This window comes from Aulonocara stuartgranti, assembly GCF_965226115.1.
Source record: "Aulonocara stuartgranti genome assembly, chromosome: 6".
In the NCBI taxonomy this organism is placed as follows: Eukaryota; Metazoa; Chordata; class Actinopteri; order Cichliformes; family Cichlidae; genus Aulonocara; species Aulonocara stuartgranti.
This window is the reverse complement of record NC_138944.1, coordinates 12,808,876-12,827,273: the sequence shown is the minus strand read 5'-3', so window position 1 is coordinate 12,827,273 and position 18,398 is coordinate 12,808,876. Positions and strand designations below refer to the sequence as shown.

Here is an 18,398-nt window from a genome sequence, read left to right as displayed (position 1 = left end):
AAATTTTCCACAACACTTAAAAGCAGCTTTTCAAAAAAAATTGATTAAACCTTTTTTGTGTGATGTAAGAAAATATGTGTTAGCTAGCTAAATGTTTACGAGACAAATAAAAAAAAAAGCGACGTAATGTTTAAACGTATATGAGGCGGTTCAAAATTGTGCTCTTCAGGATAATTAACTACTGGGAGTTGTGGGCGTGCGCGAGATTTTGAGTTCGCGAGAGAAGAGTTTCCAGGCGTTTGGTTAACAGGTGCAGGTACTATTAACTTTTAACCGTCTCCCTGTCGATAAAATTACCAAATTTAAGTTGATGTTAATTGCGCAATATAGATGTTTTTCGCTGGTTTATGGTTTATGTCAACTGTGGGCCGAAATGAAGGACTATTTCCGACCTCTGAACGAGCTACTTTGTACTAACAGTTAGCCGTTAGCCAACTCCCGCGGTTTGCGCCATTTTTCTCCATGAGGATTAAAAAGGAGTCCAGTAATGAGGCACTGAGATTTTGCTCTTTGCATCAATGATACAAACGTGGTATACCAAAATCTCACACACCAAACTTATTGGTGAGGTTTTCGACACCTGAAACTCCTACCTAATCGTTAGTCACTCCTGTGACTCCCTTTACAGGCTAAATTCATGAACCTGAGTGGAAAGAAAAAAAAAAAGATTTCGGACATAATGAGTGTGCCCCAAACGTGTTGGTATGTTAACTTAGGGACCAAAGATTTGTAGATTTTTAAAGTATCCAAACTGTAAAATATATCAGAGCTCTTTGAAAATAAGAAATGTGCTGTTGAAGCTCACATTTTTGTTACAATGTTATGTTTTTTGTTTTTTTGTTTTTTTAAAAAAACATGTTTTGCTTTCCGTTTTTTCTCAGTTCTGTGCAAGTCTCAGTTTGCCAAGATGGCAGATGCCGAGTTCGTCAAGAGGATATTGCGGGCTGTCCTCCAGTCCAGCAAAGACGGCGTGTCAATTGACAACCTTCAGTCGGAGTACCGGTCACTGTGTGGAGAGAACATCCCACTGGAGAAGCTGGGCTTCTCAAAGCTCGAGGACTACCTCAGAAGCATTCCCTCCGTTGTGAAACTTGAGTACGGCATGGGTCAGGTGAGTGTATTGTTTAAAAAATGTTTTCCCTCTACACTACTGCCTCATCAAAGAACTGGGAGACGTATAACTGCTAGAAATTTTTATTAAACAATTTTTTATTAATCTTTACCTTAGTTACAGTGCTTAGCTGCAGTGTATGAGGAGACTGCCAACATTGCTCAATTGGTTGCCAGGCAGAAAACCTCGAAGAAATCTGGTCGCTCCCAGATTGTGAACTGCAAGATGAGATTCAAGCCTCCCAACTCGTACATGCTCAATGGTAGGTGTTTCTTAGTTGGAACAACTAATTAATCATGGTCTCGTCTTAGACAGAGAAGAAAAAAAAGATTAATGTCATAATGATTGGGCAGGTTTTCATACACTGTATCTGTGGGGAAACATTGGTCATTATTTATATGGTTTGTTTTTCTTTCCTTGGTTTTAGTGAGGCCAAGGACTTCACTCCGCCAACCTTCTGCTCATAGTAAATGTTATTCATCAAAAAACCGTTCTTGGCCCTATGGTGGCTATAGAGGTTTCAGTGCCTCAGGGGACTACAGGTTAACAATATCTTCTTTACTTATTTATTCAAGGAATTATAAGCAATATTTAGACAATAAATTCAGCTTTGCAGAAATTCTTTGTCACACTCTGTCATAATCTTCTCAAATGCTAGGAAGTTGGATCAAGGTTTCAGCTCCATCACACCAGTTGAACACCGACAACCAGCTCCTCAACCAGCTTTAAAACCAGCATGTGTTACACTTAACAGGTGAAGATACACTTGTGGGCAAATTAAGCTTAAGCTCTCCTCAAAAAAATGTACTGTGTAATTTTAGTATGTATAGCCTTTAAGAATCATAGCTACATGAATGCAAAATTCTGTGTCCTGTTGAGTGACAGCTTATTGTTATGAAATCACATTGTGCTTTAAGATATCTATGTTGCTAACAGGAAAGAGAAGAACTTGATGAACTCCAAAGGTATTTGAGATTTTTCCTCTTTTTTTTTTTTTTTCTGATAGCACAACTTTCTAAGTTGAATCCAAGTATAACAAGAGTTACACAAATATAGTGCTTTTGCATATATCTGCTTTTAAACTGCTCTTTGGGCATATTTTTTAGATCTTTTCAAGTCAGGCTTAGAAATGTATTACTAAAGAAAAGTACAAACAGTACCAAGCTTGTTAGCAAAGTGAATTTGGCTGTGCAGCATCACAATATATAACTCTTGTAATCAGCTGCACAGATGACAGTTTAACCAGCACCATATTGAAGTGTTTGACTTTTTATCAGCTATAGTGCTCAGAACAATGTATGGTCACAATAATCATAGGATCTGAAATGAAACAAAGTTTTGCTCTAGTGCTAATGATTGATTTAAGAAGTTAATAGAGCATATGTATAAAGATTAACAACAAACAGCAGTGCTCTGCTTTTGAGACTGGCTTGTATCAAAGTGAATTTACTTAATTTCTATCTTTTCAAACATTTTTCAGAAGTGAACCTACAGCGAGTATCTATGCCCAGCCAATCCCAGGTACGGTCTGTTGCTGTTAATTTTGTCAATATTAGAATACAAAGTGCTCTTTAGATGGTCAGGACAATCTTAATACTTCTAAGTGTATTTTTTTACTCAGAATCCATATTTATACTATTTCAGTTAAACTATTTGATCACTGAAGTCACATCAGATGCTTTCTGTTTAAGAAAATAACTTTTGCATAGTTTTGATAATATGGTATAGTAGAAAGTTTTAACCCATAGGTGGCAATGCAACACATGATCGTTCAAATCCCTCCATGCAGGATAGTGAGTATGACGTGGAGCTGGTGCAGAGTCAAATAAGTCAGCTCCTGGAGAAGTACTACAGTGGACTGTGGATGTCAAAACTCTCAGAACTCTATTGTGATACGTTCAGTCGGAACCTCCATCCTCAGGTGCTCAGGGACATGGCAAAGTGGACACACGTGTGTACCGTAAGTTGAGTATTTTGGGTTTTTGTTTTTTTTTTTTTTTTTTTTTTGTTCTTTTTAATGTCTTGTTTTATGTTAGGTTGTAAACCCAGTGACAGTTTTCAATTTCACACTCAGTTCTGCAGTCTCAGAATCAATTATTTTGAAAACTTGTAGTTTAAAATGCCAAAAAAGGGTTAGTAAGGGTGGTTGTGGACGTATCGTGATGCCTTTTAAAAAAAGTACTTTTAGTCAAGTTTTTTTTCTTTAACAAACTCTTAGGAAGTGATAGTATTTTCAGTTGAAATCGTTACCAGTACTAGTTTTCAGACCTATAGCAAATGAAAAAGTAATGCTAGGCCTCAGAGTTGTTGAAGCTAGCTTAAGAGAGGTGGCAGTCAATGAGCAGCAGTATGGCTTCATGCCAGAAGAGTGCACTAGAAGGAGCTTCACTGTGGCCTTTTCTCAATTTTAAGTACGCGAGTACGCACTCGCGTTCTCGGGGAGACCGGACTTGCCGAGACCGCACGGGAGTACGGACTTGCCGAGAACGTGAGCACAGACTCGCGATTTCTACATTTGGAACACCAGCGTACTTGATGATGTCACAGGTCCGGAGTTTTTACTGCTGTCCCCTCTTAATTTAACTGAGTAATATGTTATGAAGCTTAACTTTAATCACAGCCAAACCGATTTACTCAGGAACAAATAAAACACTGAAATAAACCAAACGTTAACTTTTAGAAGTGATCTAAGTGACTTATATATCATGTTTAACCTCAGTAGCGAAATAAAATAAAAATAGTGTACATGTATGTTTTAATAAAAACAAGCAGGTGAGATGTTAGAACGCTTTTATTTATATTTTAGTGGACACTCAATACAATAGGCAGCTGCTGGGGTTTGGGGTTTGTTTAACCCGAGTAGCGAAAAGACCGTAGGGGGGGTTGAAAATGTTGCGCCGGGAGTCCGCTGCTCTCGCCGGCTCTAGTGATCCTCAACCTCGCTATCGCCAGTGTGTGAATGTGTGTGTGAATGGGTGAATGACTGAATGTAGTGTAAAGCGCTTTGGGGTCCTATGGACTAGAAAAGCGCTATACAAATGCAGGCCATTTACCATGCAGGCCATATCTGCTATAGAGCTGGCGGGTCACAGACGTCTCCAAAAACATCAGAGCACATTTTGAAATATATGATATCTTGATAAATCGAGCAGATATTTGAAGCTTACACAGCTACATTCTCGCTTGAAAATAACTTAAAAGTTTATTTTGTGACTCAGAAAGAGTAATATTTAAAAGTTTTTAGCCCCGCACGTCCGCCATTACTGCATTTGAGTTTTGGACGAAATGCATTCTGGGATATTTAGCTGTACCAAGTCCACACAAGTCACCACCGATGCATGCTCGATAAAACGGGCGGAGCGAGAACACATCCGGGACTTTTTCGTGTTCTCGGCTTGATGCGTACTTTGAATTGGAACAGTACTTGGTCTCCGACTGATGACGTATCACGAGAACGCATATTGAGACAGGCCCTGTGTCTCTGTGGATGTAGAGAAAGCATATGATAAGGTGCCAGCTAACTATTGTACTGCACGAGGAAGTCAGGAGTGGCAAGGAGAAGCATGTGAGGTGGTATAGGATATGTATGCGGACACTGAAATGGTGGTGAGGTGTGTAATGGGAGTGACAGATGGGTTCAAGATGGGGATGGGATTACATCAGGGATCAGCTCTGAGCCCCTTCTTGCTTGCAGTGTTGATGGGCAGGTTGACAGATGAGGTCAAGTAGGAGTTTCCCTGGATGTCATCTGTGAGCACCAATCTGTAGTAAAAGTAGCGAGCAGGTGAAGGAGAGTCTGGAAAGATGGAGGTATGCACTGGAGTGAAGAAGAAAGTTGGATGCAAGACAGAATACACACGTATAAAATGAGAGGGAGGTAGCAGAGTTTAAGATGCTCAGAATTTCACTGGGAATGACCAGGATAGACAAGATTAAAAATGAGTCAGAGTTTGAGTAGACAAAGTTTGAGGCAAGGTTGAGATGGTTTGGAATTGTGCAAATGAGGTACAGTGGATTTATTAGACAAAGAATTTTAATGGAGCTGCCAGGCAGGAGTACATGTAAGATTCCTGGATTTAGTGAAGGTGGTCATGGAGAGGGTTAGAATGACAGAAGGGTGTTAGAGATGGGGTAAGTTGGAGGTGTGTTGCGGTCTTTGATTGTATGCTTAACAGCTTTATTTAAGATGTTCACTTTTTTGTGTGTCTCATTTATCTTCTTCCAAAGGTAGAGGAACTTTCCACCAACCGAGCCGACCAGCTGGTCTACCCTCCTCTGCCTACCAAGAAATCTCCTGTTCCTTTAAAGAGCACCACCAGCACTTCACAAGCATCGCTCAACAATTTAAGCACTACCAGCACACATTTTTCTTCATGTCCCTCAACACCTGAAAGCCCTTGTACACAAGTCACATTCAATCCCACTTCTGATTCTACACCATGTCCTCCATCAAAACCGTGTGCTGTTGTCTCAGCTGATGTTCGTCAGAAAATAAAGGAGCTCCTTTCCAAATACAGCCAGGGTCTGTGGGCCCATGCTATGCCCAAACTTTTTATGGAGGCATACAAGGTGCCATTCCCTGAGCATGTGCTGGACAACTTGTCTCTTTTGCTTGATATATGCAATGTGGAGTACCCCTCGCCACATGACAAGAAGAAGGTAAGAGATTGATGCAGTGTAGGTGACGTATAAGTTGAGTAAACAGCAGTAGGTGTTCTGATGGGTAACACAGAAACTGTAGGGGTGAAAATGGTGATTGTTTGCAGCTAAAACAACAATGATTTTAACAATGGTTATGTTTTCGTTCTTTCCTGTGATCAGGCCATCCTCTACAAATCAAGCAGAGCAGACATAAAACCCACAGACGGTCGAGAAAACCAGCAGGGTATAAGGCATCCTCTTCCTTCTGGTCTGAAGGTCCTGAGTCCTGTGGTTCCTCCCTCTTTAGTTCTTCCCTCAGTGCAATACCCATCAGTGCTGGTTACTGAAGTCAAGACCACCAATGCCGTTACTGTAAGGTGAGACAGACTTTATTAATGCAGACATTTTTGTACTTCTTAATGCATTATTAAATCTAAAAAATAATTTAAACCCAGTCAACAAAATGGAAGAGAAAAATCCAAAACCTTTTGTTATCAACATACCGTGGTTCAGGGGGTTGGGAAGTTCATCTTGTAACCGGAAGGTTGCCGGTTCGATCCCCAGCTCTGTCTGTCTTGGTAAATGGCCTGTATTTATATAGCGCTTTACTACTCCCTAAGGACCCCAAAGCGCTTTACATATCCAGTCATCCACCCATTCACACACACACACTGGTGATGGCAAGCTACATTGTAGCCACAGCCACCCTGGGGCGCACTGACAGAGGCGAGGCTGCCGGACACTGGCGCCACCGGGCCCTCTGACCACCACCAGTAGGCAATGGGTGAAGTGTCTTGCCCAAGGACACAATGACCGAGACTGTCCAAGCCGGGGCTCGAACCGGCAACCTTCCGATTACAAGGCGAACTCCCAACTCTTGAGCCACGATCCTGGCCGTTGGAGTAGTTCTCACCTACATATTGGTCGTTGTCCTTGGGCAAGACACTTCACCTACTGCCTACTGGTGATGGCCAGAGGGGCTGATGGCGTGATATGGCAGCCTCGCTTCTGTCAGTCTGCCCCAGGCCAGCTATGGCTACAACTGTAGCTTGCCTCCACCAGTGTGTGAATGTGAGAGTGAATGAATAGTGGAATTGTAAAGTGCTTTGAGGGTCTCGAAAAGCGCTATATAAACGCAATTTATTATTATTATTATTATTATTATTATTATTATTATTATTATTACATAATATCAATTCAGTCTTTTTTTTGTTTGTTTGTGATTTATTATGACTAAAATCATGTCTTGCAACCTTCATTATTTGGATTTAATTTGAAAATACAAAAATGTTTTCCCCCACAGTAAGTTATGACAAATTGAAGAGTGAAGTGAAAATCTGTCTTTCTTCAGGTATGTAGGTGAGAATTACTCCAACGCCCAGGAAGCCATGGAGGATGCCATGCAAACCTTTTACAGCCAAAACTCCATTCAGCATCCTGTGTCTAATCCCATAGTTGGTCAGCTTGTAGCTGTCAGAGGTGAGGATGGAGCTGAGATGGCCAGAGGGCAGGTGTTAGAGGTCACAGGCCCCAACAAGGTCAAGGTAAATTTCTTGAATTTATTTATTTTTAACCATAGTTCTGTGCTAGTGTGTTTATAAGTCCTTAAAGTCCTAAATGTTTATATTTAAAATATCTAGTTGCACCCACTACAATTTTAGTCACCCTGAGAGTTTCTGACACACAATGTCACTGTTTTTGTTGTTGTTGTTGTTGTTTTTTTAATCCCCTTTATGCGTCTCAGTAAATTATATTGATAGAGCCAAGCTTTTTAATTTGGCTAAACCATCAGGCAGTTTTTATAAGTGTAAGAGCATTTAACTGTCCAAAAGTCTTGATCCATGTCTCATTTCTCTATATTTTGCTGGGAAAATTGGAGATGGTGGCAGTGATTTATGAAACCTGAATAGAAGTAAAGCATATACAGACTTGAACAGACTTGAAAGTCAATATTGGTATGCCCACATGTTACTCTTTAACACAGACTGAACTCTGTTTCTTGGAATTTCTTTAAGTGGTGCTCAGGAAGAGTTCTCCAGGCATATTGAAGGTCATTCAGAGCTCTTCTTTTTGTTTCATTCTCAGTCTAGATCAGCGGTCCCCAACCCCCGGGCCTCGGACCGGTACCGGTCCGTGAGTCGTTTGGTACCGGGCCGCAAAAGTTGAGGCTCAGGTGTGAAATGTATGGTTTTTATCGGTTTTCAGCGTTATTTTGTTATCATTTTTATCGTTAACTCGGTTTTCCTGGGTCTTTTCACGTGTGTTATGAATAAATCTTCTTTTTTTTCGGTACCGGTACTAGTTTTATTTTGTTGTATTTATCCGCGACACCTTAAAGGCTGGTCCGTGAAAATATTGTCAGGCATAAACCGGTCCGTGGTGCAAAAAAGGTTGGAGACCGCTTGTCTAGATGATCCCACACATTGGTGGATTAAAATCTAATGATACTACGGTTTCCCTTTCTTAAGAATTAGTTGAAGAAGATGAGTTTGATAGTGTGGCTGTTAGTCTATGTAAATAAAAAAAAATGCAAGTTTAAGGACAAGTGACTTACGAAAATGGCATGCTTACGCAAATTAAGATAGGCAGCATAGTTTGCTTTGAAAGTATTTTAAACTTGACACACTGGAAAATTTGTATTTGCATGGGTTTTCCAGTTTCTCACAATACAAAGAAATTTGAATTTATTGTTCTGTCTCTGCCAGAAAGTGTAATTTTGACCTCTCCTGCAACAAAAAAATGTATTTCCCTTGGATTAGTTCTCCATACTGTGCACTCTCAGTTGGGTTCAGCTATGGTTTCCTCGCTGCTCTGTACAGTCAGTAAAATGGCCAGTTCTCCACATGTTTGGTCGCACACTCCCACCTCTTACCCACTCTGCTTTACAGGGAGTGCAGAATTATTAGGCAAATGAGTATTTTGTCCACATCATCCTCTTCATGCATGTTGTCTTACTCCAAGCTGTATAGGCTCGAAAGCCTACTACCAATTAAGCATATTAGGTGATGTGCATCTCTGTAATAAGAAGGGGTGTGGTCTAATGACATCAACACCCTATATCAGGTGTGCATAATTATTAGGCAACGTCCTTTCCTTTGGAAAAATGGGTCAAAAGAAGGACTTGACAGGCTCAGAAAAGTCAAAAATAGTGAGATATCTTGCAGAGGGATGCAACAGTCTCAAAATTGCAAAGCTTCTGAAGCGTGATCATTGAACAATCAAGCGTTTCATTCAAAATAGTCAACAGGGTCGCAAGAAGCGTGTGGAAAAACCAAGGCGCCAAATAACTGCCCATGAACTGAGAAAAGTCAAGCGTGCAGCTGCCAAGATGCCACTTGCCACCAGTTTGGCCATATTTCAGAGCTGCAACATCACTGGAGTGCCCAAAAGCACAAGGTGTGCAATACTCAGAGACATGGCCAAGGTAAGAAAGGCTGAAAGACGACCACCACTGAACAAGACACACAAGCTGAAACGTCAAGACTGGGCCAAGAAATATCTCAAGAGTGTTTTTTCTAAGGTTTTATGGACTGATGAAATGAGAGTGAGTCTTGATGGGCCAGATGGATGGGCCCGTGGCTGGATTGGTAAAGGGCAGAGAGCTCCAGTCCGACTCAGACGCCAGCAAGGTGGAGGTGGAGTACTGGTTTGGGCTGGTATCATAAAGATGAGCTTGTGGGGCCTTTTCGGGTTGAGGATGGAGTCAAGCTCAACTCCCAGTCCTACTGCCAGTTTCTGGAAGACACCTTCTTCAAGCAGTGGTACAGGAAGAAGTCTGCATCCTTCAAGAAAAACATGATTTTCATGCAGGACAATGCTCCATCACACGCGTCCAAGTACTCCACAGCGTGGCTGGCAAGAAAGGGTATAAAAGAAGAAAAACTAATGACATGGCCACCTTGTTCACCTGATCTGAACCCCATTGAGAACCTGTGGTCCATCATCAAATGTGAGATTTACAAGGAGGGAAAACAGTACACCTCTCTGAACAGTGTCTGGGAGGCTGTGGTTGCTGCTGCACGCAATGTTGATGGTGAACAGATCAAAACACTGACAGAATCCATGGATGGCAGGCTTTTGAGTGTCCTTGCAAAGAAAGGTGGCTATCTTGGTCGCCGATTTGTTTTTGTTTTGTTTTTGAATGTCAGAAATGTATATTTGCCTAATAATTATGCACTCCCTGTAGTTCAGAATCCCATGCTCACCTTGGCAGTTAATTATTATTATTATTATATATATATTTTTTTTTTTTTTTTTTTTTTATCTAAATACTATAACGTATACATTTATTTATCTATAACATCTGTCTAGCTCTGGCTCATGTTATAGCATCTTTCATGTCAAAATATTTGTTTAAAATTCAGCACCCCTAGAAATTCAGTATTTGATGAATAAGCACTGTGTAGGAATATGAGATGATGGTTTTATTTTAACAGAGGTAAAAGGATTTTTTTAAATTTTTTTTTATAAATGCCAAATTACCCCCTTTTGTGGTTCTAATGTTAAACTAAACCAACTTTATGTACACTTGCAAAGAGTGCATTCTTACTTTTGAAAATTAATACTCTGTATGTTTTTGTTGTTGTTGTTGTTGTTTTATTGTTGTTTTATTGTAAGTTTAGTCTCAAATTGTGTGAGACTGATGTATAAGCGCCATCACAATACAATGTGTATTAAAAGGCGTCCAAAAGTCTTATAATATTTAGTGTGTGTGTGTGTGTGTGTGTGTGTGTGTGTGTGTGTGTGTGTACGTAGACATGTGAAACCAAAGAACCTCTCTGTGTGTCTGTCAGGTTTACTACATGGATTATGGCTTCTCTGTAGAGACTAACATGAAAAATCTGCTGGAACTACACAGGGACTTTCTTTCCCTGCCCTTTCAAGCCACTAATGTTCAGCTTGCAGGTATGTAGAACATTAGGAAATTCTGTTTAACTGTTTTATACAGAACAAACTCAATCTCTAGATAAAGGAAGTGTTTTTAGGAGTTTCTGTTACCCTGATGCTCTTGCCATTGTCTTCATCTTTTTCCATTTCTTTACTATCCTCCTGTCAGGCCTAGAAAGATTCAGCTCCCATCCATTGGTGCTCTCACTTATGGATAATGTGGCAATTGGAAAGATCCTGCTGATGGAAACATTAGAGCCATGCCAAGAGAGTGAAGTACCTACAGCAGTACTTTATGATACTTCACAGGATGACGACCTCAACATCAACTCCGCCTGCCTGAAGGTTCTACAGGACAAGACCATGAACAACCCTCTGTCTGTAGGTTTACATATTATTGAGGATATACCCTTTTTTTTTTTTTTTTTTTTTTAAATAAAATGTGGTCAGACAATTAGTTCTAGTGGGGAAGACTTAGATTTGTAATTATTTTCCTCCCCTTTTCATATTTTTCTTATAAACTCAACATAACCACTAAGTGGTGCTGTGTTACCCGTACTTTATTGTGTCTTATGTTACAGTAGGGGTGTGTGTTTGCGTGTGTGGGTGGTTTGGAAACTGCAGTTTTATATTCAGCTTTGGGCAAAGTGATTTGTTAGCCCTCAGGCAGAGCTTGCTGCTTGTTATTTTTCCTGAGAAACACGTGTTACTTGATTTAAAAATGCAAGAGTACAAAAATAACTTTGGGAGTGCAGCAAAACTTTCATTATCTTCATTGGTTTTTTTTTTGTTTTTTTTTTAATGTATTGTAGTAATAAAATTGCTTTTTTTTAAAAATGAGTTCATTATTCTTCAATAAATTAATCTGGGTTTCATTTATTGAAGCATAATGCACTCATTTTAGCTCATCAAATGGCCAGAAATAAGATGAAAATGCAAAGACTGTTTTGTGCGTGAGACTCTAACCATTATCATCATTGCTGCATCACACAAGTTTTTGATGAATTCTTCCAGCATTGTATAATATGATACTGTTTCCTGTAGGTAAATGTTACCTATCAGGATGTGTCTGTCACAAATGTGTGTCAAGATGGCACCTTGTACTGCCAGCTCCCTTCCCGTGGAACTGCAAGACTGAGCAAGTTACTAGAAGAAACAGAGGCCTACTTCATTTCCCAGGTATATAATACTTTATAGTACATACATTCATGGAAGAGTGGAAGACAATGGAATAAGGGTATTTCCACATACTATGTGTGCAGGATTGTATTTTTCGTCATGTGTTTTTGTGAGAAGTTATAAACAGTGATAAAGTGATAAAGATAAGGAGGGGGAAAAATACATTCCCCATACTGGGCCTCAGGGACAATGAGGTTTTTGTGCAGTTGTTGTACCTCACATTGGCTGTTTAAATTGCTTTTCAGAAGCATGCATTTACTTTAAATACAAAGAACAATGAATGCAAAAAAACATCTAGTTTTAAAAAAAAAAAAAAAAAAAAAAAAGTTCTTGTTGGAGGTTTTTCCTTAAGGATGACCTTTGAGCACGAATGGCTTCCTTTCTTCTTCTTTTTTGTGCCTGTCTTTTATCTCGTTGACAGTGCATTTGATCCCCACCAAAGACTTCAGACACTTGTCTGTCATTTACTGGGATTTATTCATTATTTGTACTTCTTTCAGATATGAGTTCCTTGCAACTGCCGTTTCACCTGTGGAATGGGCGAAGCTTTCTAACACTGTTACTGGGTTTTTCTGTTTGTTTGTCGTCGTCCCCCCCCCACTACTAGATCACATCTGAGTTCCTGGTGTCTAGGCCCTTCATTGGCAAGTTCTGTCTAGCTCGCTACAAAGAAAAGTGGGCCAGAGTTGAGGTAGGAATCAAATATTGGCAATGTATTTGTTTGAAGACTTAAAAATAATTGAAAGAAATGTTTTGAGAATGGCAAAAATCATGACCAGTAAGTTTTTCTTCTTCATCTTCTGTTGCTTTTAATTTTAGATCACCAATATGTACGGTAACAGAGTGATGGAGATTTCTGTCATTGACTTTGGTGTCCCAGCAACACTAGAACTCACTGATCTTCGGGAGATCCCCCCTCTTCTTTTGAAAGACTTCATTATCATCCCACCACAGGTTAGTTACTTGTGTTTGTTCTAGGTGATGGAGAGATCAGTGGTCAGACAGGCTTCACGAGTTTTGTAACACATGTAAAGGTTTGTAAGTGTGTCTTCTCCAGGCTATTAAATGTCGCCTAGCTGACCTTCCTGTTCCTGAGGGTGACTGGAGCCAAGAGGCCATTCTGTGGGTGAAGGAGGCTGTTATGGGCTCTGAAGCCTGTAGAATGAAGGTACTATCTACATCAAAAAATAGACTTGGTAAATGCTGCTGATAATAAAATCTTCACTTTGAAGCACAGTAACTTGTAATTGCATACTGGAATAATGGCCAGTGTGAAAGAAGTGATTTTTGACAAATTTTCAGGTAAATGGAATGAAGTATCTCTAAACAGGAAAGATTTGACTGTTGAGACATACCATAACCAGCATTGCTAGTGGAAGAGCTATGGACAGCATCTACTAGCACTGGTCTAACGATCCACAAACCATGAACTTCTGATGGATAATGAGAATGTGTTGGACCAAATATGATTTGTGTTGGCTCTTTCACTCAAAATGCACAGAATAAAGGATCTGCTGGCACTGTATTAGTGCTGTACATCACAGGGCAAATCACAGGTCTTGTAGGTTCTAACAGTGTGTTAGACTTCTGGTTGTCGTATTTTGATTCATTAGTAGACGTGCAGTTAAATATCAGTTAACTCCAAAGTGCAACTGTGTAAAGCAGTCACGATAAATTTAAGCTCTCAATTTGTACATTTTGTCCATGCATTCTTTTAACCATTCTTTTCATTTTCAGATCTTGAAATTAAACCAGGACACAAAGGACACGCTTGTCTATATGTATCTTTTCATTGGCGTTGGCGGTCAGCATTTGGACGAGAGCATCAACCATCACTTGGCCCAGTCAGAGTTGTGGAAGAAGCTCACAATACAAAACAACACAATCACCAGTTGCAACATGAATACAGGTAATGGTGCGCATCATAAACATTCTGGGTCTGAAATACTTCCTACCAGCAGTAAACATTTGACCTGAAACTTTTATTTTTTATTTTTTTTTATTTAAGCTCATAATCTCTAATGTAATATTTGGAATGGGGTGCTGTTTAAACTTGTAGGTCTCACTCCTGTGATGGAGAGGTCGTCTCTCAGCAGCTCAGTCTCGAATCCCGCTGTGAAGGCTTCACCGCAGCTACGTCACATAGCAGGGGGCGGGGATGCTACCACCAAAACTCAGACGCAACTACTTCAGCTGCCACCTCTGCTGGATCTCCCCTTGGTGCGTGAAGATGAGATAACCTTCTACTGGGAGTAAAAGATGGCTGCAAGAATAGTCTGTGTGCTTGAATAGTCTCAAGCACGCAGCCCTGGCTTTAAGCACAAAACTCCTCCCTACCACTCCTTTAAATGCTTTTGTTGCCAGGGGAGCCAATCTGAAAAAAGTTGGTTTAGAGGGGAGCATGGTGAAGCCAAAGTGGTTTGTTTCAGAGAGAATAAACTGAAGTTCATCAAGGCTTAGTTTAAAATAAAACAATTGTTTTGCATGGTGAAACATGCAGTTACTCTACTACAGTCCAACAATAAAACTGTAACATTGAAGCATTGAAAATGAATAGAGTTTTCCAGTTAAAAGTTCAACATAATCTTGCTGTTCAAATTTGGGGTGTGTGTGTGTGTGTGTGTGTGTGTGTGTGTGAGAGAGAGAGAGCAATTTCTCACATCCGTTTACAGATTATGGTCAAATTAAATTAGTAAAGAATATGGGTTTGGGGTTATTCCAGACCCAAAAAAAGCTGGAGTACCAAGAAGTCATTTTCCTTGTCCTCTTCTTTCAGCCTGGTCAGAATATAGATGTGTTCGTACCAGTGGCATGCCACCCTGGTTACTTTGTGCTGCAGGCTTGGCATGACCTGCATAAGCTGGTGGTGTTGATGGGGGAGATGATGCTTTATTACAACCAGACAGGGAAGACCAACCCAACCACCACCATCCAGAAAGGGCACATCTATGCTGCCAAAATAGACAAAAAGTAAGTCGACACATGGCTGCTAAAGGTCTGTCAGTTTTTCCCGAAATAAATCAACTACTTCATTTATTCTCTCTCCTTCCCTAACACATTGTTGTCTTTGTAGCATATTTTTGAGACTCCAAAATTATAAAAGATATTCTTAAAGAATTCTTCTTTTATAAGTTTATATTAGGAGGAAAACCTTCAACTGCTTTGCTGTGTGATGCCAAGGTTCACAGTTTAAAATCAATAAGTTGCTATTGTGTCAGGGTCAATGGCTTAACCGATGTTTACCTGTATGTAGTTGGCACCGTGTGAAGGTGAAGGGGAGTCTTTCCAATGGCTTGGTGTCTGTCTACCAGCTGGACTACGGTAAGCATGAGCTAGTCCACAGTACGCTCATCAGGCCCTTAATAGAGGAGTTCAGACAGCTGCCCTTCCAGGCTATGACTGCACAACTGGCAGGTGAGTTATTGTCTTCATATAGCTTCACTGGTTTTTTACATATAGATGGATAGTAGGGGTGCAACGATACGCAAAATTCACGGTTCGGTTCGATACTTTGGTGTCACGGTTCGATATTTTTTCGACACAAAAAATGTTCATGCCTTTTTAATTTGTCATTCATTAAAATTATAAATATGTTTTAACTCAAAAGTAGTTTTTAAATTTAATGTTGCTGAAACAAAAAAATAATAAAAAAATAAAATCTATCTGATCGAGAAATCACTCATCTTTGGAAAAGAGGGTTTATTACAGAGAAATGGCTCTTTCCAAAATAAAAGCTATACTATACGCTTCTTCTGGGCTATATTCTCAGCAGCATATTAAACATATCAGGTCCCCATAAGGAGAAGCATGTGCTAACGGCTGTCTAAATGACTCGGGTAAAGTTTGTAGCATGCGTGCTTATTGTTTTTGTCTGCTTCCACTTGTCTTTGCACTAGGATGATGTTGGCGTAAATGTGCAGTCATATTCATTGTGTTCCCACTAGTGCTGTCAGCGTTAATCTCGTTAAAATTACTTTAACGCCATAATGGCGCAAATCTCCATTAACGAGCTACCGCGGATCACCCCGTGTGTGGGGCTGGACGGCGTCAACACGTTAATGAGCTAACTGCGCTAACGCACTAGTTCCCACCAATGTAATTGAGCATTGCGTGGCACATCCGACATACTGTTTTACTGTTGTCCATGGCGCGCTTACCTTCAGGGTCATGCTTCACATGAAAACCAAAATAGTTCCAAATGCCAGATCTGAATGAGGGTGGGGGAGGTTCAATTTCGGGTAGCGTTGAGGCATTTGCCATGTTGCAGCGAGCTTAGCTTCTGTCTCGCTAGCACGCAGTGTAATAAATACAAAGAAAATTGTGGTAGTTTCAACTTATGTGACACACTCAACTCCAGGTACACGACGCCCAGCTGAAAAAACTTCACGCAAGTAGAGTTGCCCGAGATTCACAGAATTTACAGAAAATGTAACATTTTTGTGATATATCTCGTTGTCGGGGCGATAAATGTCTTATATCGGGATATGAGGTTTTGGTCATATCCCACAGCCCTAGGTACAATTATGTCTACTATTGGAATAGCAAAATTCTGTTTGAGGGTTAGCTACCATCTGAAACCTGGAGTGTCCTTCATGGGACTGCTTGCCACTTGCAAAGAAGTGTTCAACAAGCAAATCTTGTTGCATGTGACTTAACTTGACAGCCCAACTTAGTAATCAATCAATTTATTTATAAGCACATTTTAAAAAGGTAAAAAGTAGAACAAACACAAAGAACAAAACAAAAACTGAGTCAGAATTAAAAGCTAGTGAGTAAAGATGTGTTTTCAGACAGGTTTTAAAGATGTCGAGTGTTGGAGAGATCTTAGTTTGAAGAGGCAGACTGTTCCAAAGTTTGGCCTATTTTACCCTGCTTCAAGGAAAATCAGAAGCAACTTACCAGCTGACTGAGTTCTATTTGGAGGTTTTGTTAGTTGAAAGATCAGAGAGGTGTGACGGAGATCATCCATCCATCCAAACATAGTCACTACTACCAATCAATATAGTGGAAGCCAAAATGCAAAAGGCCGTGGGGGGGGTGTTGTAGTAGACATGTCCATGTTTTATATGAAATCTGTGGTGTACACATACTAGTTGTTTCCTTTTCCTGATCACACAGGTGTAACACAGCACCAATGGTCAGAGGATTCCTCGATGTTATTCAGAAATCATGTAGAGAATCGCGCACTGGTCGCAGTGGTGGACAGTGTGCAAGATGTGTCGGAGGTCAAAGGTGAGCCTTGGGAGCGCAGGTTGACAGTTTACCTAGTGGACACCACAGTGGATAATCAGGACCTTTGGATCCACACAGTTATCACTGCGATTGATGTCGAGCTGTCTTGAACTTCCTAGAATGGAAACACAAGCATGGGGATAAATGTCCTCTGTTCTGTTTCAGTGTTCATTATTCTGTACGAAGACTTTTGAGATTTGGTAGGGTCACAGTCTTGAAGTTAATAAAAATTTCCTGCATTTTTCTTTTGGTTCTAGTTAAGCCATATGTGTTCTTTATTGCATGTTTTGCTTTTTCTTTAAGCTGAGCTGACTTTGCAGAGTTTGATATTGCAGTGAATCCAGCTGTTTATTTATATAATATATATTTGAAATGTATACTTATGAAGAAATTGTTGTTGTTTTTTTTGGGGGGTGGGTTTGCATGTGCGTCCATACCTTCTGGCTCAAAAAGTTTAATTCTGATTACAATTTTCTAGATAGGGTCATAAATCCATTAAATTTTTCCTTATATCAACAATGTCAGTTTAACGGTTTGTTGGGCAAATATTGGGGGGGGGGGTGAGCAATTTCTTGTCAGCAGATTCTTGCAAGTGTGATGTGTATTTTCAAAATATAGAAAGCATGCACCGTATAAAGATTTCAAGTTTAACCTCTGCCTTCCAGTATCATTTTGTATAATGGACAATATAGTTTAATGTTTAATGTTGAATGTTTAATGTTAGCGTTTTCACATTTAACCCCTGATTTCACTTTTACATTTCACATTTCTACCTTTCTTCTAACCTTTAAAGGCACTTTTGTCAAGCAAAAGAGCTGTCTAGTAAGTTTGAAATATGTTGTTTTATAATATTAAAGGAGCTCAGATTATTCATGTCCAGTTATTTAAAATTGATACCTGTTATCCATTACCTATCTTAGTCCTACATAATGTCTGTGTAATCAAGTAAACATCTGTCATGTTACCCTGACCTGACTAACTGCATTACAAATGTCTTCAAGTAACTTTAAAAAGAAAAACACATAAAGTTAATATACATGAAATACAGTAATATTACCTTTAAAGCAAATAATGCTCAGAGTGAGCTGCCTTGGGAGAGTGCTGCTTGTTTATCAGGTGCTTTATTAAACAGCTTTGAGTTTTGCTACATAATATTTAGCATTATTGTTGTTATTATTATTATTATTATTAACTTATTTTATTAGCTTCACCCACATTAGAATGAGTATTTTAAACAGTTTTATTTGGCTGTCTGTACAAACTGAATCAGACTGAATTATAATTTCACAATTTTAATGGATTTGAGTGGACTTAAGATTTCAGTGTTAGAAACATATACTGTAACGTG

At 39.7% G+C, this 18,398-nt stretch overlaps 1 protein-coding gene across 5 annotated transcripts; it reads left to right on the top strand.

Moving 5' to 3' along the window:
- The first annotated feature begins 146 nt into the window (after nucleotides 1–146).
- tdrd7a (tudor domain containing 7 a) lies at nucleotides 147–17,919 on the top strand. Of its 5 annotated transcripts, none has more exons than XM_082536413.1 (23): nucleotides 263–492; nucleotides 629–702; nucleotides 882–1,111; nucleotides 1,229–1,373; nucleotides 1,539–1,653; nucleotides 1,770–1,865; nucleotides 2,048–2,076; nucleotides 2,592–2,632; nucleotides 2,901–3,071; nucleotides 5,339–5,770; nucleotides 5,933–6,129; nucleotides 7,104–7,296; nucleotides 10,546–10,657; nucleotides 10,809–11,020; nucleotides 11,684–11,818; nucleotides 12,426–12,509; nucleotides 12,638–12,772; nucleotides 12,876–12,986; nucleotides 13,556–13,727; nucleotides 13,878–14,038; nucleotides 14,595–14,788; nucleotides 15,072–15,232; nucleotides 16,937–17,919. In XM_082536413.1, the coding sequence occupies exons 3-23, from the start codon at nucleotides 908–910 to the stop codon at nucleotides 17,158–17,160; spliced, it is 3,324 nt and encodes a 1,107-aa protein (XP_082392539.1). In that variant the 5' UTR covers nucleotides 263–492; nucleotides 629–702; nucleotides 882–907; the 3' UTR covers nucleotides 17,161–17,919. The 5 variants fall into 5 exon arrangements, with proteins under 5 accessions (XP_082392537.1, XP_082392540.1, XP_082392536.1 ...); XM_082536412.1 differs by having other exon boundaries at nucleotides 263–532; XM_082536411.1 differs by lacking the exons at nucleotides 263–492; nucleotides 629–702 and adding an exon at nucleotides 147–250.
- The last annotated feature ends 479 nt before the right edge of the window (nucleotides 17,920–18,398 follow it).

Excerpts from the sequence above, each read along its gene's own strand:
- tdrd7a (XM_082536411.1), top strand. The coding sequence starts at position 908 with ATGGCAGATGCCGAGTTCGTCAAGAGGATATTGCGGGCTGTCCTCCAG. Across the intron at positions 1,374-1,538 it reads CAACTCGTACATGCTCAATG|TGAGGCCAAGGACTTCACTC; the intron begins GTAGGTGTTTCT and ends CCTTGGTTTTAG. Across the intron at positions 12,987-13,555 it reads CTGAAGCCTGTAGAATGAAG|ATCTTGAAATTAAACCAGGA; the intron begins GTACTATCTACA and ends TTTCATTTTCAG.